Here is a 24232-nt window from a genome sequence, read left to right as displayed (position 1 = left end):
ATATAAGTGCATTATATTGAAAATCACTTAATGTATGTTTTGCTTTTTTCTTGTTTCCTATCTATTTTATTTTATTTTCAATTTTCTACCTGTATTATTTTTCTTTGTTTTTCTTAATGTTAACTTAAAATTTGTATTTTTTTGTTGACAAACTTGTATATAAAAAAGTAAGGAGAATATGTTTGCATCTTGATTATGTTCAAATTTATGTTGGGAAATAGTAATACTTTTGTTCAGATGACTTTGCAGACATTTTCTGAATAACATTTTCCTTGTTTAGGGATTAAATTAAGAGAATTAAGTATTCCTTCAGGTGGTTGAAAGTGATATTAATTTTTTTTAAATTGGGCTTTCATTAGATTTTAACCAGCAATTTTGGTTTTTGTACATTCACAAATAATCTGAATTTATTAAAATTGTCTCTGTCTCTCTGTCTCCCCCCCGCCCTTTATTGTAGTGATTCTCATCATTTACTTTACATGTTAGAAAACACATGGATTGATTCTAAGTACATTTTACAAATTATGTATGAACTGAATGTTCTTCCACTAGCATTACAAATTACAAATATTGCTGGCAATGTTATGGTAAGCCTTTTGTTTTTTAATTATTCAGTCATTTCAATTATTAAATATTATTCAGTTGGATGTATAGTCTCATTTATAAAAAGTAGTTAATTTGTAGTAGAATAGATACAAATAAATTAGAATAGTTTGAGTATTACAGTGCATTTCTCATACTAAAGGACATTTTTAATGTAGGTTTGTTGATTGAGCCAGATTAATATGTTGTTACTTTCTTTGTTTTACTGAAAAGAATAGAAACAAAATGGCAATTTAGACACTTGAAATACAGATGAAGTAATACCATTTTTGAAATTTTAACCTGTGTTTTAAATTACCTCACATGGCTCTTTTTTCTGTTTTTATTTTTTTTCCAGTCCAGGACACTGATGGGTGGACGAGCTGAGCGCAATGAATACTTGCTTCTTCATGCATTTTATGAAAAAGATTATATTGTGCCTGATAAACAAGTCTTCAAAAAGCAGAAGCATGTAAGTATTTTTTCTCAGATAGTTTTCATTTGCTGAAAGCTAATCAGAAGTTCTTGATAATTAAGTCAACCATTTAATAAGTATTAATTCAGACTCAGTCTTTGAACATTGGTATGCACTTGTTTGAGCTCATCATATGTCGGTTACCTCTATAGATTGCTGTATCATCTTTCCTGAACCCATTTAATCAATGTCTTTGGTGTGCAATTGTGGGAAGCCAAGGTTTCTAGAATTTTTAAAATAGTCTGAATAAGTTAACGTGGAAATACATAATTAATCCAATCAATCCATCCCATATTGTCATATAGACCTTTATTAGCCAAATAATCCCTTTAAAAATATTTCCTTCAATGTATTTAGCTTGAATTAGAGTTTACATTTTGTCCTGTTCTTATGCCTCATAAGTTGGAAGAAGATGAAGATTTGGAAAATGATCAGAATAAATCAAAGTTAGGACGAAAGAAGGCAGCATATTCTGGAGGTTTAGTTTTGGAACCAAAAGTTGGTAAGTATGAACATTAGATCAAATAATAAAGGGTCTTGCATAGTGTTATATTACTCATATGTTTTATTTATTTAATAATATGTATTAGGCTGTTTAAAGTGGTTTCTTATATCTTTCAAATGTATTAGTACATGGATGTCAAACTTGATTTCATCAGGGTTGTTGTGTTTGACCTTTGGGGGGGCAGGTAAGCGTGATCAGTGACACCACTCATGTCAGGGGTTCCTGTGGTGGCCCAAGCGCTCTGCCAGAGAAAATGGAGCTCAGGAGGGCTTTATGCCAGTCCTTCACTGTTTCCTGGCAGCCCTGCAGGCCAGATCTAAGCACCCCGTGGACCGGATCCAGCCCTCGGGCCTTGAGTTTGATACCCCTGTATTAGTGTTTGTGTACACAGATTTCCCCCCCAAAATCAGATTTTTCATTCTTACATTTCACATTTGGTGCCATTCTGAAGAATCTGAATGCTGTATTCTGGTAGTCTTTACCAATCTTTTTTTCACTTTAAAGCAGGCATATCCCTTAGGGTCCTGAATAATTAGTAATGTGACACTATACAATCATACACTTTTAACATTATTATCTGATTTTATATTATAAAACTATATATTTTATGTGTGGCGTAAAACCTCACAATTCTTCACTCAGTGTGGCTCAGGCAAGACAAAAGACTTGAACACCCATGCTTTGAAGAATCTTAATAAAATTATCAGAGCAGGGCATATAGCAAGAAATTTTATCATTTGACATTTCTGTAGAGTTACATATTATAATAGAAATTTGTCTCTTGTTTCAGGTTTTTATGACAAGTTCATTTTGCTTCTTGACTTCAATAGTTTATACCCTTCAATTATCCAAGAGTTTAACATCTGTTTTACAACAGTTCACAGAATGTCTTTCAGTGTGCACAAAAAAACAGAGGTGTGTTAATACCTTAATATATTTTAATTGGTGATGGTAAAATAAATGATATGGGATTGAGAATGCATTGATCTCCATTTATTATTGTGTATGGTACTAATAATTATTAAAGTCTCCTTTTCTCCTTTTAATATTCATCCTTATATTTAATATCTATATTCTATATTTGATGTTCCTGTATTTTCACTTGTATTTCTCTAATTTTCTTTCAACTTCCCACACATTGCCCACTTTCCTTTAGCCTGTTTCAGTTTTTCTTCAATAACATTAACTTTTCTGACTTTATTTTTTAACATTTTTTCCACAAATTCCCCAGGTTCTTTAGAAATAATTGCTTTTATTTTATTCATTAAATCTTCCTTACATTTTTCTTCTCACTCCTATTTTTCTTTCACTTTCTTGCTTTTTTGAAGGTATGGTAAAGTGATAATTTTCTCTGTAGGTAATTCTACACTCATGACTTTTTCAATTTTAAAATTAGCTATTTTCTGTGAATAAACATCTTAATTAATTTGTCAGTCACCAAGGGTTAATCTCAATGCATATTACCAATGCAGCTGTAAAAATAATAGGAAAATTAATTCATTAAGAACAAATTTATAGAAAATATTTTGATCATTAGCAACAGAATTTATTTACCTAAGACTATTTTATTAACAGTGGGCTGAGTTTGTACATAATAGTCTTATGCTAAAATGTCCTGAACTACAAATGTTACAAGCTTGAAATAGCTGTTCTGAGTATTCTGCGCATTGGTACCAAAGCATGCATTTTGGGATTTTTTTTCCATGGCTCTGGACAAAATGCAGCTTTTTTTCTTTTCTTTTTATGTGTTCTGATCTTGCTCAGTTGGCTTTAAAAAAAATCCTATGAGATGTGAAGAGCAGAACAGTAATGAGACAATAAAAGTTCAAGTTCCATTGCTGCTACTGTTAATGGAAGGGAAGAGAGTAGGTGAGGTGAAGGAGGAGAAAAAGTAACAATTCCATCTCTTTGATATGGTACCAAATCTATTTTTAAAAACGAGATGTAGCAATTTGTGAGTTACTATACCACTATACTAATCAACCCCACCCTAGTTGGGAAATTGGGCATCCACCTAAGGAGAATGGAAAACCCCATCGCTCTCTGCCAATTAGACGGGACTATAGCTGGGGGGGGGGGGAGCCAGCCAGTTTTGCCACAGAGCCATTGCTAATAGAACTGGGGAACCATAGCGAGACGCTCATGTTCATTGTAGTCCCGGGAATGGAAGGACCACTAGTCTTAGGACTCAACATGGCTATGGAAATGGAATCCAAAAATAAACTGGAAGAGAGGAGCCGTACATTTCCAAAAACATATAGCATTTGCAAACATTACAGAGAGGGGGAAGGAAAGAAATGAGAACCGAGAAACAGCCATGGCCGGCCAGCCTGCTGAACCCATTAACATCCCCCAAAGAATACCGGGATTTGGCCGAAGTATTTAGTGAAGAAGTTTCTGATGAACTCCCGCCTCATCGTGTCATGGACTATGCCATTGAAATCCTGCTGGGGGCTAAGCTTCCCAAACCAAAAATGTACTGCATGTGCCCAGAGAACTAAATGAACTTAGAGAATTTATCAATAAAAATCTAAAACGGGGTTTCATTGAATCTACCCGACTGCAGCTCAGTATTATTCTGCAAAAAGAAAGTTGGCACCCTACACCTCTGCAGTGATTTCCGTAATTTAAATACCATCAGCATGGAAAATATTTACCTACTCACCCTCATGAAGGACATGCTCACCTTTCTGAAGGATTTTTTTTTCAAAGTTAGATCTATGAGAGGCATACTACCGCATCAGAATAAGGGAAGGAGATGAGTGGAAGATGGCTTTTAACACCCCACTGGGATGCTACCAATTTAAAGTGCTCCCTTTTGGACTACAAGGAGCACCTGCTGTGTTCATGCAACTAATTAATGAGGTGCTCCATGATTTTTTTATACAGTTTATTTGGATGACATTTTAATCTACATCGAAACAAAAGAAGAGCACATAAAGTTATTCCAAGTAGTTCTCATAAAACTCCAAAATGCCAAACTATATGCAAAACTCTCTAAATGTGAGTTCCATCAAGAAAAAAATGATTACCTGGGATACAGAATATTCCACAAGGGAATAGAGATGGACCCACAAAAAGTAAAAGCTGTCGTCGATTGGGAGCCGCCCAGGGGTGGGCTTCTACCGGTTCTATCTGGTTCTATAGAACCCCTTGTTAATTTTCTAAGCAGTTCGGAGAACCGGTAGTTAGAAGGAAATCTCTGTTTGTTTTTTTCCACCTTATTACATTCTTGGCAGACAGCTTAGACTTGCTGTCTCTGGAGCGTGTGAGGCTTCTTAAAGGGGAAGGGTTGTTTTAAGATTTTTACACTGCTGTTGGGAGGAAATACTTCCCAGGACAATCAGCACTTTGAAGAAATCATTGAATAATGAAGCAAAGCTTTTAATGACAGGGAACCAAGATCAGTGACATTCAGCAAGGCTTCTTAGCTAGCTAGAAGGATTGACATTCAAACGTGAGTTTACATACCCTTTCTGAGTTTTGGTCTAAAACTGGTTTTTAGTGAAGCTTAATTCTGTGCTTGGTGAAGTTTAATCCTATGTTTATTGATGGGATAATTTTCCCTATTCAGCTTCAACAAGCAACAGCAACTGTTGTGATTTAATTATTTGTATTGTGTTTGATTTTTTTCTTGCCTCATGGTTTCTTTTTCTGTTTGGGGGGGTCTTCCTTCACTGCTTTAATACTATCTGGCACTGTCCTTTTAGGGTATACTTCCAAGAGGCAGGATGCAAGCTTGGCACTGATTTTTTTTAACTGCCTTTCTGGGGGGCATGTGACCTTTCCTTAAATCTGGATGATTTCCTTAGGATACCTTGTGAAGTGAGTGAGAGCGGCTGGTATTTTTAAATTGTGCAAATAGATCTAAGGATTGCTTTTCCTGGGTCTGCTTTTCCTGGAGAGCTTAAATGACCTCTCTGCTAAAGGGTTTCACTTTATGAGCAAGAGTTGTTTGTTTGATAGTTATCACTGCATTTTAACTATTTTCATTCCTCAAGCTGCTCTGGCACCCTGCCTGATTTGTAACTCTGGCTTGCAGGTCTTTTTAATCTAATGATTGGTATTTAGGGCAGCTTTTTGCAAGCAAAGAAGCTTTCTGTATTTTTGTACAAGTAATCCTTGACTTACAACAGTTCATTTAGTGACCATTCAAAGTTACAATGGCACTGAAAAAAGTGACACGACCATTTTTCACACTTATGACCATTGCAGCATAACTGCAACTGTTGTTCTTGGTTCTGATCTGGTTCAATAGCTTATGATCCAATGTAAGAAGGATGTTGAGGAACAAAGAGTGAAAGAGTGCAGAAGTATTCATCCAGAATTGAAGGTTGGGCTCCTGGGGAGAAGGAGCATTTTTGGGACTGAAACTCATGTACTGTAGATACAATAAGAAGCACCAGTTGGGTCTGGGAAGGGTCACCAATCTGAAACGTTAAAGGCTGCATGATTCTGCAGCCCTCAGTAGGGTGGTTTCTTCTTTCTTCCTTCCCTTCCCTTCCCTTCCCTTCCCTTCCCTTCCCTTCCCTTCCCTTCCCTCCCCTCCCCTCCCCTCCCCTCCCCTTCCCTTCCCTTCCCTTCCTGCTATTGCCTTTCTTCTGGGCTGTTCTTATTCTACGATACTGTAGAAATGGGGTTGCTCTGAGCATCCTCTTGCTTCTAAGCTGCCTCATTTGTTTCTGTTGATTGCATGTAATTTTTTAAAGACCCTGCACAAAGATTAAAAAGCACAGTCCCTGCCTGCAGGCTTATTCTCTGATAGGCATAGTACAATAGAACAGGGCCAAACTGGGAGAATCCCACCCCTGGCTGTGTGTGTATGTGTGTTTCAGGTGGGCTTCCTGGCTTTAGAAGGAGAGAGGGAAGGAGGAAGGGACAGAAAGAGAGAGAATGAGGGAGAAAGGAGAGGGAGAGAGAAAGAGAGGGGGATACAGAAAGAGAGAGGGAAAAAGAGAGGGGAGAGAGAAAGAAAGTGAGTGAGAGAGAAGGAAGATACAAGAAAGAAAAGAAAGAGAAAAGGGAAAGAAAGAAAAAGGGAGAGAGAAAGGAAGTGAAAGGAAGAAAGGGGGACGGAAGGAAGGGAAAGAGAAAGGGAGAGAGGAGAAAGTAAATGAGATATATGGATGGATAAATAAATACATGGAAGGAGGGGAGGAAGGGAGAGAGAAAAGGAGAGGAAGAAAGGACATAAACCCTGGCTTCAGAAGACTTTGAAGCAGCACAGCAATCTAGGGCTGGCCTGCAAGGGATCTCAGAGGTCATCTAGTCCAACCCGCTGCTCCAGCAGGAAATCCTTACAAAATCAAAAAATAGCAGGGTTAGAAGGGTGTGTGTGTATGTGTATGTCACTGTCAAAACACCAAAAACAGGCCAAGTATCTCTGTAGAGATCAGTTGTAAATTAGAACACTTGCCAAGCAACTGGCCATTAAGCGAGGACCACTTACATTTGGTTTGCCAGTCATTATGGCCACATGCCCAGGCCTCACCCTGCCCTCTCCAGGGCTCCCCAGGCCTTGGAAACTTGCAAAAAACACTTGATAAGCAACTGGCCATTAAGTGAGGACCTGGTCATTAAGCGAGAACCACTTACATTTGGTTTACCAGTCACATGGCCACCTGGCCACACCAACCCCAGTCACATGACCACCTAGCCACGCCCAGTCAGCAAGCCACTCCCACCCCAGTCACATGACCACCAAGCCACACCCACAAATTAGGCCACACCCATATAACTGGTTATTAAGAAATTTGAATCTCACCCCTGGAGCTGCCCCAAATTGCAAACAACTGCAAAGCTTCCTGGGTTTTGCAAACTTTTACTGTCAGTTCATTTTGGCTTTTGCAAATATCACCCTCCCATCACGAGCTTGTTGAAAAAAAAAGGAGAATGGGAACTGAAGCCAACCCCTTAACTGGACGATGGAATGCCAAGTGGTGTTCGAAAAAATTAAACAACTATTCTCAGCAGAACCAATCTTGAAACACCAAGACCCAGAGCAACCATCTGCCATCCAAGCGGACCCTAGCGATGTAGCAGTAGGAGCAGTCCTCCAAAAGAATGAACATGGACAGTTGTAATCATGTGCTTATACTTCCAAGAATTAACAGAAACTGAGCAAAGATGGGCCATATGGGAGAAAGAGGCATACACTGTATAATGGGCGCTCTTCACATGGAGACACTTCCTAGAAGGGAACAAAATCCCCTTTGAAGTCTGGACTGATCATAAAAATCTAGAAGCCCTGAAAAATCCACAGAGAGTCTCACCGAAACACGTAAGGTGGGCACAATATTTTAAACATTTTAATTTCACTCTCAAATATCTCCCAGGGAAAAAAAAACTTCTTGGCAGATGCCCTTTCCAGGAAACCCCAATATAACAGCAAAAAGATTGAAATTGTAGAACCCATGATCCAACCAACCCAACTTGCTACCAAAGTAATCACCCGAGCACAAGAGAAGAAAGAACTATTGACTGACAATGCAATGACTTCAATATTTAAGGAGGCACTACTTAAGGACGACTGGCTCCAGGCTAACAAAAACATTTGCTTACTCAAAGATGGTCTAGCCTGGGTAGAAAACAAACTTTATGTCCCTGCCAGCCAGAGGATGGACCTCATGAAACAATGCCATGACTCAAAAATAGCGGGACACTTTGGTTTGTAAAAACTCTGCACCTCATCAAAAGACAATTTTGTTGGCCATCTCTCAAAAAAGACGTTGAAAGCTATGTTGCTAGTTGCCCTATCTGCGCGGCTGCAAAAAGAAGACAAGGGAAATCTCTTGGACTTCTACAAATGGTAGCAGAACCTTCAGCACCCTGGATAGAGATCTCTATGGACTTTATAGTGGAGTTCCTGTAAAGTTCAGGAAACACTGTTATTTGGGTTGTAATGGACCTTTTTTCAAAACAGGTTCATTTTATACCCTGCCAAAAAATCCCAACAGCCAAGGCATTAGCAAAGATGTTTTTAATACAGATTTATCAGCTCCATGGAGCTCCCCAACGGATTATCTCAGATAGGGCTGTACAATTCACATCCACATTTTGGTGGGCGTTTTTAAACCTATTAGGCTCCACCCAGGGGTTGTCCTCAACCAATCATCCAGAAACTAATGGCTCGATAGAGAGAGCCAATAGCGTATTAGAACAATGTTTAAGATACTTTATTAATTACCAACAGGACAATTGGACTGACCTTCCTTTTGCAGAAGTAGCATACAACAACTCGGTCCACAGCACACTGGTTTAACCCCATTCCAGGTAGATACAGGACAAGAATTCAATTCCCCTGCCAGAGCTACCTACTAAGGAACCTGAAATTCCCTCCCTCAAGGAGTGGATAAATAATTTGCAAACCACTTGACTAGTGGTCAGACTAGCCTTACATGAGGCTAGAGCAGCTTTTAAAGCCCAAGCTGACAAAAAACACTGTGAACCTAAACCGTTCAAATTTGGGAACTGCTTATATTTATTTACAAAGTTCCTAAAATCATTACAACCCTCTAAGAAATTGGGACCTAATTTAATTAGCCCATTTTCCATCTCCAGAATCATCAACCCTATTACTGTAGAGTCCTACTCCCCAAGACACTTAGGCAGGTTCATCCAGTATTTCACTGCAGCCTACTCAAACCAATTCCCATTATGGTACATGGGGAACAACATTTTAAAATTAAAGCTATCCTTAACTCGCGCACCCACCGTGGATCCACACAATATTTAGTAGCTTGGAAACACCTTCCCTCCTCACAAAATGAGTGGGTAGCCAAACAACATGAAAAAGCCCCCACATTTCCATGGAAATTTCACCTGAAATACTCTCACAAACCATCCTAAATTGTAAATGTAACACGTGTTTTATGTCTTCCAGGTGGATTTTTCATTTTTTTGAGGAGGGCAATATGTCAGATCCGTGTATCTGCCAATCTGCAATGGAAGAAGAAGGGGTGGGGGAGGGTACAAGTAATCATTTTTGATGTAACATGAATATCATAACTCTTGTGTTGATTTAAAACTGTGGACTGGACACCCCCCGTCTGCAAACTTTTCACCTCTTGGAGAGATAGCAAGAGGAGAAGGGGCCATAAAAAAATCCAGCTCCGAAAGATACTTCCTGGGAATCTCTTTTCAACTATGTTCCCAGAAAAGAGGGGGGGGGATTAGACCCTGCTTTGAATTTGACTTGCTGTCTTCCTTTTCAATAAAGAATACCTAGTTTTCAAAAGTTCATTCTTATCATCTGAAGGGGAGAGAGTCTGGTCCTTTCACAAATACATTGATATCGACCCAATCTACCAACCACTTAGAATGAAAGAACAACATCAAGCATGATCCCAAAGGCAGCATTTAAAGACCAGCAAACAGCCATGCTGCAAACAAAGTTATAACTTGACAGATCACAAGAAATCAGACCACATCACATGTAGCCGATCAAATCAGCCCAAAACCAGACCATGACATCATCCGAAGACATCTGAACAACACCAGCACTAATTTGCATCACATATACATTACTTAAAGCCAAGGACTATGACTCAGCAACTACAGCCAGCCAATTACACAACCCTTACACAAGACTAGGACTCAGGTATTTAAAGGCCAGTGCTCCCCCAGACAAGCACAATCTAAAGCGCACTGGAGATGTCTTCTCGAATGGGGATGAAACGTTTGCAACCAAATTGCCAAGCTCAGAGCTCAAACGAACAACATACTGTAACTACCAACTCAAGCTACTAATATTCAGATATTTCAATCTACAATTGCAAATGAGAGAAACAGTCAATTAAAATCTGAAGTTTAAGTACCATCTTATGGTATTTCTAGAATATATTATAGGAAATTTTCAAGAAATTTTGGCTAAATTTTTAAATCAAGTAATGAATGAAATTCAGAAGCATGAAAAACTTCCCACAAAATTGATTTATGTTGATTTAGAAAGATTTGACTCCCCCAAATAATCAAAGGAAGTATTTCTTTAGCAAACTTACATTGTAACTTCTTTCCTGCAAAACACTCAAAGAAAATAAGTGACTTTTTAATAAAACATATATATCTTGCCCAGATCAGATGAATTTAAAAAATGAATGAGATACAATATTAGGTATATTCTGCTGTTGATAAGATTTAAAAAACAAACAAACAGAAATGGCCATTATTTTTCTTGATGTGGAAAAAACTTTTGACAATTTGGTATTAAACTTTTTAAATAGTTTATCAGTATATAAAATACAAAGAAAAATGAAAATAACAGGAAACTAGCGGACGAGAAATGGGAAAAAGAATGTGAAGTAGAGGGAAAAAAGAAAAAAGGTGTTGACTTCCAACTCTTTAGCATAGTAGAAGAAAATAAACATTATAGCCTCAACTTTTTACTTTTATACCATAATATATACTAGCCGTTTCTATAACAATGAACCTATCTTAATCAGTAAAAGCAAAATCAAAGATTTTTTCTTTATATATAATGCTTGAGTAATTACTAAAGTTTGTAAAATATTATTGAAAGTATATCTGAAAGTATACTAAGATGAAGTTAAAAAAAAGATGTATTAGAATTTATTGATTTGATAAATATTTTTAAAGAAGTTTAGAGTTTTAAAATGGATGTAAAAAAGTTTTTTCCCTTTAAGGTTAAAGAATCTGAAAGAGTATAATGAATTTTGCTAATATAAATGATATAAATATTAATAATACAAATATATATATATATATATCAATTTCCACAAGAAAAAAAGTAGAGTTGGTTAAATTGATAGCATCATTCAAAGAAAAGAATATATTTAATTTTGTTTTTATTTGGAAAATGCTTCCGGATTTGTGCTTGTGATGGAATTTGACATTTTGGAATGGTTTTTCATGCTTGCAGTTCTGAAAAAGATGAATTGCAACTCCATTTTTAAAAATCTTATCTTGTCCCTTTCAGTGTAGTGCACTGTTGACGTTAACTTTGATTTTTATTCTATATGCTCTTTATCCAAGAAAATTTGTGAGATTCCAAGTATGTTGATAATATTTATATGTCAAACTTATTATTTCACAGGATGGTGACCAAGAAGAAATTCCTGAATTACCTGATTCATCTCTAGAAATGGGAATCTTGCCTAAAGAGATTAAGAAGCTTGTTGAGCGAAGGCGTCAAGTGAAACAGCTGATGAAACAACCAGACTTGCATCCTGACCTTTACTTACAGGTAAAGGTACCCTAATCCAGTGGCCCCCAACCTTTTTTGTGCCACGGCCTGGTACCGGCATCACAAAATGATCCGCGGCCCGGTACCAGCATCAGCATTCATGGCAAGGCGAGCCGAGCGACCGGCCAGCCAGCCGTCCCCCGCTTCTCCCCGCCACCTTCAACTCCTCCTTTGTACCTTTGTCATTGGGCTTCAGGACGGCTTCGGGATGGACGCTTGGCTCGCCTTGCCTTGGGTGCTGAAAGAATCCTCGTGCTTTAGTTTTGTTCGAAGCCCCCCCCTTTGGTGAAACTAAGGCACGAGGATTCCTTCAGGACCCAAACGCCACTTTCCAACCGGAAAAGCTCACCGGAAGCACTTTCTCATCAAAACAAGATGGCGGCGCCCAGCAAACTGGTGGCCCAGTAGAAAATGTTCCACGGACCGGTATCGGTCCGGGGCCCGATGGTTGGCGGCCCCTGCCCTAACCATCACTAACTTCATTTTCCAACTTGTTTGAATTCTTGCTTTGAATGCAAATTAGGAATATTTGCTTTAATATAATATTAAATTTTATCCCTGGATAAATAGCAATATTAAAAGAAGCAAGAAAAAAGTATCCATTCTATAATGTCAATAAAATCAGTTGTTGAGAATTTAGGTTTATATTTTGATTGTTTTTCAAGTCCTCCATTTTATACCATTTCAAATAGCATATAGCTGTAGGGCAGGGAAAAACATCCTCACTCTTAATGAAAGAAGATCTGATAATGTTCAAGGTAAGATTTATAGTATAAGGAACATAGGGTTTTAAAAAAGTTTAAAATAGAGGATTTCTCCAGAATGTATAATGATGACATAATGGCATATAAAATTGACACAAAGAAACAAAAATCAGCAGTAGCTGGCAAGAAGGGAAGAATGGTTGGTGAAGTGTGAAGTGAGAGTCCTTGTTTCTCATCCAGAATGGTTTATTACCTGGTTTACAATATGCAGCTATCTGGAATGTCCACAGGGATGAGGGTCAAAATTGTCTAAAGACCAGATTGGGAGAAATCTAATATATTATCAGTACTGGAGCAAATTTACTTCTGCCCTCCAAAACCCCATCAAAATTGGATCAGGGAAGATTAATTATATATGCTTATTGGCAGTGAAATGCTTGCTATATTTTAATGTGAGATACAGAGAAAAAGAAGCAAACAAAAAATAAAATTTGACAGAGGCCTTTCTAAACAACAATATATAGGTAGTTCTTGACTTATGACAAAATTGAGCCCAAAATTTCTGTTGCTAAGTGAGACATTTGTTAAGTTAATTTTGCCCCAACCTATGACCTTTCTTGTCACAATTGTTAAGTGAATTGCTGCAATTATTAAGTTAGTGACCTTCTGCTTGTCAGAAGGTCACTGTCAGGCCTGCCTCCATGCAAAACTCAAGAAAGAAGAGTTGAAGACTTTTTACTAAGTTTGAAATGATAGCGAAAGCAAGGCAAGATCTGATTCAAAACGTGCGAAGGTTACACATTGAAAGTTACCCCAAATCTCTCCCCTCCAGGATCAGCACTGAGAGTCCAATCAACATCCAACTCTTCAGGTATTTCTTGCATCTGGAGCAATAACTGCAGCAATTCACTTAAAAATTGTGACAAGAAAGGTCATAGATTGGGGCAAAATTAACTTAACAAATTTCTCACTTAGCAACAGAAATTTTGGGCTCAATTTTGTCATAAGTCAAGAACTACCTATATATTGTTATTTAGGAAGGCCTCTATCAAGTCTCAGGATGGTTGGCCTTGACAGAATATAAAGAACTCCACTCAGCAATGGCATAATTCATGAATACAAACCTCCCTTCCAGTTCTCATGGGACTGCTACATACCAGCTCGCTTTCCTATCCCAAATGCCCAAGCCCCCCTCCTCACTTCTATGGCAGCTGATAGCAAGCATGCTGCAGAAACCCATGCTGGAGATCCAGCTGACAATCACAAAAGGCAATTATATGATCTTGGGACATAGCAACAGTCATAAATGTGAGTCAGTTGCCTAGCCTTTGAATTTTGATCATGTAACCTTGGGAATGCTGCAGGGTCGTAAGTATAAAATATGGTCTTAAGTCACTTTTTTTAGAGCTATTGTAACTTTGAATGGTCACTAAACAAATCATTGTAAGTTTAGGACTACCTGTATTTGACCCTAATCTAAACGTTGTAAATATGTGGTATATATTTTTTCTCTTAAAAAACTAGCTTGCTTAAGCCAGGGATATTAAAAAAAACCCTGAAAAATAGTAAAATTTAGCTACTATGGTTTAAATGTTTTGTTTTGTTAAATTGCTGCTCATTTTCTTGAATGCCAAATGTATAAAAACAGGATGGAAATGACATTAATAATTTTTAAAATATGGTTCTATATTCTCTGGGATGTTCTTACTTTAACCAATTAAAAGGACAAAATAATTTTTAACTGATTATGATAGTTGTTTTTTTTCCGCAGTATGATATCAGGCAGAAGGCGCTGAAACTTACAGCTAATAGTATGTATGGATGCCTTGGATTTTCCTACAGTAGATTTTATGCAAAACCCCTTGCTGCTTTGGTGACTTTCAAAGGTAGAGAGGTAAGTCAGAAATAATAAGTACTGTTGATTATTTTGTGGGTGGTGGTGTATAGGATGGTAAATTTATTCGTTTCTCTCTCTTTTTTCCTTTGGTTATTAGGGTTACCCTTTCACCATCCATACTTTGGCCACCATTAAAAATTAATAAACTATGATAAAAATAAATAAAATAACACGAGTTCACATAAACATATTGGTCTAGTACTTTCGGGAAGAATGAAATCTTCAAGGCCTTCCTAAAGGTTGGCAGGGTTGTAGGACTGTGAGTAATAAAACTGATATCAAGCCTCCAAATATTAAGTAATATCGATTTGAAAATGTTTTTTTATCAATTCAGTTAATTTGAATTAATTTTAAAATTCTGTAAATTAAAAAATAGGCAAAATTTGTTGCAGAATTTGTTGTTCCTGAGAATATGTGACACAAATATAAATTGCTACTTGTTTGGTATTAAGAGTAGCAAAATATATTGCTGTTAAGTTTAAGAATGGGTTTGATCAGTGAAATTCTGAATGACAAAGGAAGTATTTCACTAGCATACTATATAATTAATAAATGACATTTGCTGTTAACTGACATGGCAGACCATTAGCCTAGATATATTAGGACTAGAGCAAAGATTGTGGTTTAGAAGAACAGCCTTAAAAATTTCTATAGTCATGGCATCTTCCGACTGTTACATGATTAAGTAGGTATTAATCCTCCCAGAAAAGAATATGGAGTTCTGACTCCCTATGGACTTATGTTTTGTTTGTTTGTTTGATTAGAAAAGTGGGCTAGGAAGGGTTTAGCTTTGTTCATTCAATGTGATAGCTTTGTCTTCAATCAACTTGTTTTTATGTAATTAAAATAAACAGGAAGTTCAAAGATGGTTGGGATACTGGGGAGGAGAGGAGCAATAAATAAATCATTATTGGAACAAACTTTTCATTAAAAAAATTAAGAGACACAATTTTGACACAGGATTTAACTAAAGGAGAAAGTATCAGAACATTTCAGTCTTCCAGAAATATTCTATGGCAGACTCAAAGTAACTTCTTTAGAAAAAGGGACTTTTAACTATTCGGTGATCTCTTCCATCAGAACATATGGTGTGATATATATTTTTATAGGGGCAGCAGATAAATTTCTTTTCTGAATACAAAATGCTAAGTCAAGTACTGTCTTACTTAAGAGTAGCAGCTGTACTCTAAAAAACAACTGATAATTCCTTGTTTGTAATATTTATAGTAGATCTGATTAACACTAGTCATATTTTAGTTCAAGATTTTCAGACCAAAATGGAAACTTTTTTGAATTCATATTTTGGAGCATTTAACTGATTTGATTTCTGTGCATTGAACTTATTTCTAACCATGGCACTTCACTTGGTTCTGTTAAGAATGCTAAGTAAGTATTTTCATAAATGACATTTTAGCCATAGAAAGTAGGTATAAGATGAAAACCTTATTTCTCAGATTGAGCCTGACTAAGTTAAAGAGTGTTCATAAATGTATTATTAGTAAGGATGGAACCTGTGTGGATATTTGTAAGGAGGTATCAGTTCAACCTTGACTTGCTTTAGAAAGCATATGTAAACTATAGCTGACATAATTTTGTAGAAAATTATAGCTCAACACACCTAGTGAAACTAGCTTATTTAAAGGTTTAATTATTAATTAATTAAAATTATTATATAATATTATATTATTGCCACTAGGAAATTTTTCTGAGCTTAATGCTCAGTTTCTTCTGTTTTTTGAAGTGTTTCCTGCTGTAAAAATAAAATAACAATAGGTTTTTGTTTCAGCCCTGGTTGGTAATAATTTGATAATATATATCAAATCATAAATAGTCAATGTATATTGCATATATTGTTTTAACAAAAAATCTCAAATTGGTAATTTGATAGTAGTATAATTATTAGTAGAGATTCTGGTAAGAGCAAAGGGGGAGATTTAAGCCTTTATGTGAACAAAAGCTGGTGTATCAATACAAAGATTGTAGACAGCCACTGCTCCATGGATCTGGAGTATATGACTCTTCAATGTAGACCCATATATCTTTCATGGGAATTCAGCATGATTTTGATTACTGCAGTCTATATCCCAACTGATGCCAATACTACCATAGCTTTGGGATTCTTATATAACATTGTTAGTAATCAGCAGAATAAGTATCCTGATACTGAGCATATCATAGCAGGGGACTTTAATAAAACTGATTTAAAAACAGTGCTCCCTAAATTCTATTAGCATGTTAAGTGTGTTACTAGAGGAGCAAACACATTGGACAAAGCATGGTTATAAGGTCATACAATTACCACATTTGGGACAATCAGACCACGTCACTGCTTTTAGCACCAGCATACATCCCTCTTAGGAGACAGGCTCTGCCTATAATAAAGACAGTGAAATCTTGGCCAGAAGATGCTTCCCAACAACTTCAGGATTGTTTTGAGAACACAAATTGGGACATCTTTTCCTACCCCGACCTAGAAGAGCACACTGCAGCTATTCTGTGCTATATCAAACACTGCAGAGATGCTATCACTGTGGATAAATGTATTAGGATCTATCCCAATCAGAAACCCTGGATGACCAAGGAAGTTCAGCACCTTTGTGTGACAGGACCAAGGCTTTTAGTTCCGATGATGGGGCAAGATGTAGTGTTGCCAGAGCTAGTCTGAAGAAAGATATTCGGAAGGCCAAGACTGATTATAAGAGGAAGATTGAGGATAATTTTTATAGCAATAACATGAGGCAGGCGTGGTGAGGGATTCAGCAAATAACCAACCATCAACCGACCAATGTCATCCCTGCTGAGGGGGATGCTTCATTGGCAGAGGAACTGAATCATTTCTTTGTTTGCTTTGAAGTGGAGACATCAGAGACAGCTAAAATACAGCCACCAGCCAATTGTACCCTTCCCCCTAATTGTGATGGAACAGGAGGTGAACATTTTGAGGGCTGTGGACCCTAGAAAGGCTGATGGTCCTGACGGTCTCTGGCAGAGTACTTAAAAACTGTGCTGATCAGTTGGCTGGAGTCTTTACCAGGATCTTTAATCGGTCTTTTATCTCAGTCCACTATTCCATCTTGTTTGAAGGCTTCCACCATTGTTCTGCTGCCAAAGAAGTTCCCTATCAATAACCTCAACGACTACAGACCACTGGCACTCATTTCTATAATCATGAAGTGCTTTGAGATATTGGTCTGCTGGGTTCCGGTTTGAGTCTCTTCAGCGACAGACTGAAATCTGGGATCGTGCGCAGTTTCGATCTGTGCTTGCCGCTGGAGCTCCCCGAGCTGGCTGGTTTCAGGGCTAAGCCACCCCATAGAGGTGGTGAAGAGGGGGGAGACTGCCAGCAGGGTCGAGGAGAGTCGCATCTCTCCTCCCCAGCTGGCTATTACTCCCTTTCCCGAAGGTGGTTGCAGTGGTGGTCAGAAATGGCCACCTCAAAGAAGAACTCGACCGGAAAAGAATGTGCAGGAGGAAGATAAGAGAAAGTTTTTGGCTGACCGGGTCGAACTGAAAAAGCAACAATATAAGGTACCCTGGAATTTGAATTATAAAGAACAACATTGTTCCCAAAGAAGACTTTGAAGTGGCGAATGAGAGAGGAAAGGGAAAGGATTTGGTTTTTTTTTCTTTTCTTCCCTATATTGACAACGAAGAGATTTAAGCAAGAAACCGGAAAAAATCCACTTTGACATTAACAGGTATTTAAGCTGAAAATAAAATGTCAAAGGGATAATAAAGATTTCTGGATTCTCAAAAACTTTTAAAAGAAGGAAAAAAACAAAAGGGTGGGATCTGGAAAAATGGAGGAGACCACCTGGAAGTGAAAGGAATTAACAGTGAAACTTTAACAAGATTCCTAAAAGATACATTTTAACTGAAACTTTGTAACAAGAGAACCCCAGGAAGAGAAAGTGGAAAAAAGAAGCAAGAAGAAACAGCTTTGGATTATTTGGATTACTTGGTGATTTTTGGATTTTTGGCTATTGGATCGAAAGGGTTAAAATTAATCGGGTGGTTGTTTAAAAGTTTTCAAAATGGTATCACTCTTGGAAGAATTGAGAATGGAACTTAAAAAACAGAAAAGATGCACAAGAAGGAAGAGGTTCTTTTGGCTTCGTATTTCAATTTTTAGAAATGGAGATCCTGAACTATGAGAAACAACAAGAAATGCCTGTAGAACAAGAAGGGCGGGACAAAGAAGAAGCCATCTTCAATAACCATGTATTTCTATGCGGGGAAAAGAAAGGAAAGGGGGGAAAGAGAATGAAAAATTTAAGATTTGAAAAAACAACCCCCCCAAAAATAGTTTGAAAAGTAATTACAACATTAGGAAGAAACAGAAGAGAGGATTACAGAAGAGATAATCAGAATTAGAGAGAGAAGGGGTCAAAAAGGGAAGGGAGAAGAAGAGGGGGAAGAGGGAAAGGAAAATAAATTACAAAGGACAGAAACAGGATATAGAGAAACAGGGAAAACGTACAAGGATTAAGGGTATAAGCCTATTTAGAAGACACAGAGATAATGGGTGAAAACTTAATTGAAAGGGGGATTCTGCAAGGGTACATAAGATATTGTTATATTAAAAAAAGAGAAATTGGTCTGCTGGCACATCATTTCTGGTCTTCCGCATACATTTGATAAACACCAGTTTGCATATAGAAGAAATAGATCTACAGAGGACGCTTTCGCCATCACTCTTCACGCTGTTCTGACTCATCTAGAACAGCGGGGTGGGTGGGTGTTATGTGAGGATGCTTTTTGTAGATTTTAGTTATGCATTTAACAAAATTCCTCCGCATAGACTAGTGTCTAAACTTCTGGATTTTGGACTTTCTTATTCAAGCTGCCTTTGGATTATTCATTTCCTGTCTGGCCAATCACAGAGGGTCAGATTAGGTAATCATACTTCTTCAGCCCTTATTCTTAACACTGGTACACCACAGGGTTGCATGTTGAGTCCCTTACTCTATACTCTTTATGTGCATGACTGCATTCCCGCTCATTCTAGTAATACTATTACTAAATTTGCAGATGATACAACAGTGTTGGGACTCATCTCCGGGGCGGGATGAGTCTGCCTACCGAGATGAGGTGGACTGGTTGCTTTTGTGGTGTGGAGAGAATAACTTGGTCCTCAACACCAATAAGACCAAGGAGCTTATAGTGGATTATAGAAGGAACAGATCAGACATCCAGCCCTTGCTTATCAATGGAGGCCGAGTGGAGCAAGTGGTCAGTTTTAAGTTTCTGGGTGTTACCATAAAAGAGGACCTGACCTGGGGTTCTCACATTGCAGCACTGGTCAAAAGGGCCCAGCAGAGATTATACTACCTAAGACTTCTCAGAAAACAACAACTGAATGAAAAACTGCTGGTGACCTTCTACCGCTGCACCATAGAGAGTATCTTAACTTACTGCACCTGTGTATGGTTTGCCAATTGCACAGTGGCAGATAGGACAGCGCTCCGGAGGGTTAATATTGCCCAGAAGATCATTGGTTGCCCTCTCCCTCTTGCCCTCTTTGGAAGAGCTTCATAGCTCCCGTTGCCTTCAAAACATTCTCAAAGATCCATCTCATCCTGGGCACCCTTTTTTTGAACTATTATCATCTGGCAGACAATACAGGATAATAAAAACAAGGACAAATAGGCTGAAAAACAGCTTCTGTCCCAGGGCAGCAACTCTATTGAATTCTATTGTATAGTGCAATATTAATGCAATATCATGGGTTTTCAATTCAATGTATAGAATGTGAAGATTGTGTGTTTGTGTTTATTTTCATAGTCATAATGTACACTGAAGATGGTATTTAATTTCGTTGTACGAGGTACAATGACAATAAAGTAAACTAAAAGTAAACTAAACTAAATTTTTCACGAGATGGTGATAGAGTTCTTGTATTCATTAAGAAATTAAAGATACTATAAACTTTTAGTTTAAATTATATTTAATTTTAAACATTTGTGCAAGGTCACACATTTCCTGCATAATTGTGTACTATAAAAGCAGAGTATTATTTTTTAATTCAGTGGAAGTTAACTTGATAAACTCAACTACAAGATTAAAGAAACTTACAAGAACTCAGAATCTTATTTTTCACATACTAATATTTTAGATAACTTTGATGTTTCGTTCTCAGGAATAACAAAAGTTCTATATATTTCTAGCTGGTATCATTTGAGATTCTATGGAGCATTCAGTTTCATAAGGTGGAATATTCAGTCATGGAAATGCTGATAAATAACTGCCAATACTTTGTTATGGAAACTAATTCCACAGAGTTTTGCAAAACATGGAGTCACTTGAAACAAAACTTCTTACTTTTGGTGAGCTGCTGCTCATGCGTTTGGTGCCACGCATCTAGATTTTTTGAACTGACACTTTAACAGTACTAAATAATATACTTGTTTTACTCAAATCCTACCATTTAATAGCATAAACTGTGGTTTCTTTGATGTGTATTGAATGTCTAGAGGATTTGTATAAAGCATTTAAAAAACTACAACATCTAACTGGTAAGAATAAACATATTAAGACACTTTCTATGTGGAACCATGCTACTATAGGACAAATCCTAGCTGCAGAAGGAATGGAGGACATTTTTCTGTTTCCTATGATTCTTAACAGGGTAGATTTTCCTTAAATTAAAGATAAATCCTAACTAAAACTGCCCTTGTCACTATTTTCTGCCTGCAATATTGAAGAAGAGGCAGAATATCAGAGAGTGGGGTACTCATTTTCATCCAATTCTGACCAAATTGGGAAGATTCCACTATCTGGCACTTTCCTGAGGATGGTTCTAAATTATTTGTACATATGGAATTCTATGCAAAAAAAAAAAAACCATTTCTTTTATTTAGGACCCAATGGGATTTGAATTAAGTATAGCTCCAGCTACCTAACATCCTGGCTGCTTGGTTACTTAAGATTGGCCTCCCTGAGGTCTTGCACTGCTGAATTTTGGACTATTTGAAGCTTCTGGGTGTTCTTTAAGGCAGCACCATATATGATATTTTACAATGATCTACTCAAGAGCTGACCAAAGTATGGCTATCAATGTATAGTGCCTTCTGATCTAGAAAAGATTGCAATTTGGCACATAACACAGAACAATGAAAAGATTTGTATATGGCTGACGCCTACTCTTTGAACAGAAACCATGAGTTCAGGAGAACTCCAAAACTGAGTTCTAGTTTTGTTCTGAGGTAGTACAAGCCAAGCCAGAATTAAAAATGGAAAATCACCAAATCTAGGAGTTCCTAAAACCCAAAGCCTCTCTCTATATAGATGTAGCTCAGTGGTGGGATTCATTTTTTTTTAAACTATCGGTTCTGTTGGCGTGGCTATATGGTCATGTGACTGGGAGGTGTCAAAAGACAGAAACTCACTTTCTAGAACAGGATTGGATTAGATGACCTCTAGGTACCTTCCAGCCCTGGAAATGTTTCAAAGCATTCTCTGAAGCTGCATCTTGTGCCAAGGTTTGTGGTTCTTCCTTCCTCTCCTTTTTCCCTCCCTCCCTCCTTTTCTTTTTCTTTTTTTCCTTTTCTTTCTCTCCTCTTCCTCCCTTTGTTTCTCTTTTTTTTCTTGTGCAGCACCCTCCCGCATCCCGTTTTTGGCCTAGCAGGCCTCAGGGAAGCCTGGGCACTGAAGAAAAGCATTTGAAGCGGGTGGGGGCAGATATCAGCTGTGCTGCGTGATTTAGATAAGTTAGAAAGCAGGAAATCTGAAGATTTCCTGCTTTCTAGCTAATCTAAATCGCACGGCACAGCTGATCATTGCCCAGCTGATTGTTGGCAATTTTTTTTACTACCAGTTCGGTAAGTAAACATTTGAACCTTTTGTTGTCAGTACCCAGCATTGGGGAAAATACTGGAGAAAAGTAATCATAAAATTTTGTTCCAATGTTCCCTTTGGAGATTGAAATAATGAATAATAAACTGCTATGTAGTCATTGATCTAGTTAAATACTGGTTTTGATTTGACACAGTTTGATTTGACACAGCTTCAGTTCAGAACAGAAGATCTGATCATCCCTCATTCTAGCTTTAGGACTGAGCTCTAAAATATTTAGCATTTTGGTGTTTTGTTTTTCATTTGAAGAATATCTTACTGTGTACTTAAGTTGACAAGCAACTTAATTAAGAACTAAATTGTTTAATATTTATTTCTGTAGGCAATGAAAAATTAAAAGACCATTTGGCTTCTCATGAATCTGTCTGGATACATGGAATTATATGGTTGCTTTGCTTAGGTTATTTATATCCTGACTTTTAAAATAGAAATTTTTTCCAAAGCTGTTCCACAGATCACCTTCCGCTCAGTGTCTACAACAGACCAGATCAAACATACCGCCTGAGAAAGGTCCATGGTCATGGAGTCCATAAAATCCTTTGCAAAAGGTGTTTAGAATATTTATATTCATTCATCATTTCCTGAAAATGGGAGTCCCCATAGTCTTTGCTGTCAAGTAGCAAGCTATACTAATATATATTATCCTTTTTTAAAGACACCTTACCTGGTATTTTTTATACTTTAAAACTTTGGAAGAAACTTTCCCTATCCATGAAAACAAGACTAATGTTGCACAGGAAAAAAAATCTGGGAGAAATTAAAACTGTCCTCTCAGTTTTCTGTAATGTATGCTAGGTTGAAACTATTGAATGACAGTTTTCTTATCAACTATCCTGGCATTTAAAACATAATCCTTAGATTCTTAGTAGGTTACTGATATGACTTTCAAAGTTACTGAAGCAAGAGAGTTTCTAGCTGTTATCTTTTATTATGGAAAAATTGCATAGTGTTGTTCAGTAACATGAGAAAATCTTTTACTGAATAATATACTAAAGTTCTCCGTCTACTTTTCTATACAGATAATACTCGACTTATGATCACAATTTCTATTGCTAAGTGAGACCGTTGTCAACTGAATTTCGCCCTGTTTTATTACCTTTCTTGCCACACTTGTTAAGTGAATCACTGCAGTTAAGTTAGTAGCATGGTTAAGTGAATCTGGCTTCCACTTTGACTTTGCTTATCAGAAGGTTGCAAATGGTGGTCACATGATTCCAAGACAATACAACCATCATAAATATGAGTCAGTTGTCAAGCGGCTGAATGTTGATTATGTGACCATTAGGATGCTGCAATGGTTGTGTGAAAAACGGTCATAAGTTACTTTTTAGTGCTGTTTTAACTTTGAATAGTTACTAAATGAACTGTTGTAAGTCAAGGACTACCTGAATAGGATCAAGTTAAAAATATGGAATGCAAGCACAGTTATGTAGGTGAAACATTTCATGTTCTGTAATCTAAACAATGATTATCCTACATCTTGTTTCCCAAACTCATTTTGAAATTCACATTGCACTGGTTGAATGAAAGACCCATTGATTCAAATGAAATATCAGTTCAGTTGTACAATATTTATCAGCTTTTTACTGTTGTTCATTCAGTTAAATTCAAACGATACTTGCCTTATTTTTACTAATGTATTCACATAATTAAAATATCTGATAATTATACATATTTAGATGAAGACTCAGATTTCACATGGATAGAATGACTATTGCACTGTTAAAGCATTTAGACTGATGTGCTGTGATTACATTTAGCAGTGTGACTGTAATTTTCTGACTTCTTTGGAAGTAACTCTTCAAAATAATTACGGGACAAAAGCAAAATTATTTTAATATGAAAAATATTATTTAAATATTTAAAAAACTACAATAGATTAACATTGACAGTGTTTTTCCTGGTTGCATGAGAGTTTTTTTCTATGAAAATTTATTGCCTGGTATTTTCGACTTTAGTAGTAACGTATTTTAATTTCACTCCTTTTAACAGTTACTGTATTTTCAATTTTGTA

General features: G+C 37.1%; 1 protein-coding gene across 5 annotated transcripts in view; it reads left to right on the top strand.

Annotated features, from left to right (window-relative positions):
• The window catches only part of POLA1 (DNA polymerase alpha 1, catalytic subunit), a 382299-nt gene that overhangs the window by 69464 nt on the left and 288603 nt on the right, over positions 1-24232 (top strand). For all 5 annotated transcript variants that reach the window (XM_087938181.1, XM_087938180.1, XM_087938182.1 and 2 more), the window contains exons 21-26: positions 458-587; positions 941-1054; positions 1460-1559; positions 2353-2477; positions 11614-11763; positions 14239-14361. In XM_087938181.1, coding sequence (XP_087794307.1) covers positions 458-587; positions 941-1054; positions 1460-1559; positions 2353-2477; positions 11614-11763; positions 14239-14361 — 742 coding nt within the window. The remainder of the gene's footprint in view (positions 1-457; positions 588-940; positions 1055-1459; positions 1560-2352; positions 2478-11613; positions 11764-14238; positions 14362-24232) is intronic.

Source organism: Pseudonaja textilis, chromosome 8 (genome assembly GCF_049901715.1).
Source record: "Pseudonaja textilis isolate UNSWEBS1 chromosome 8, rPseTex1.2, whole genome shotgun sequence".
NCBI classification, from domain to species: Eukaryota; Metazoa; Chordata; class Lepidosauria; order Squamata; family Elapidae; genus Pseudonaja; species Pseudonaja textilis.
The sequence above is the reverse complement of the archived record's forward strand: the minus strand, read 5'-3'. Positions and strand labels throughout refer to the sequence as shown.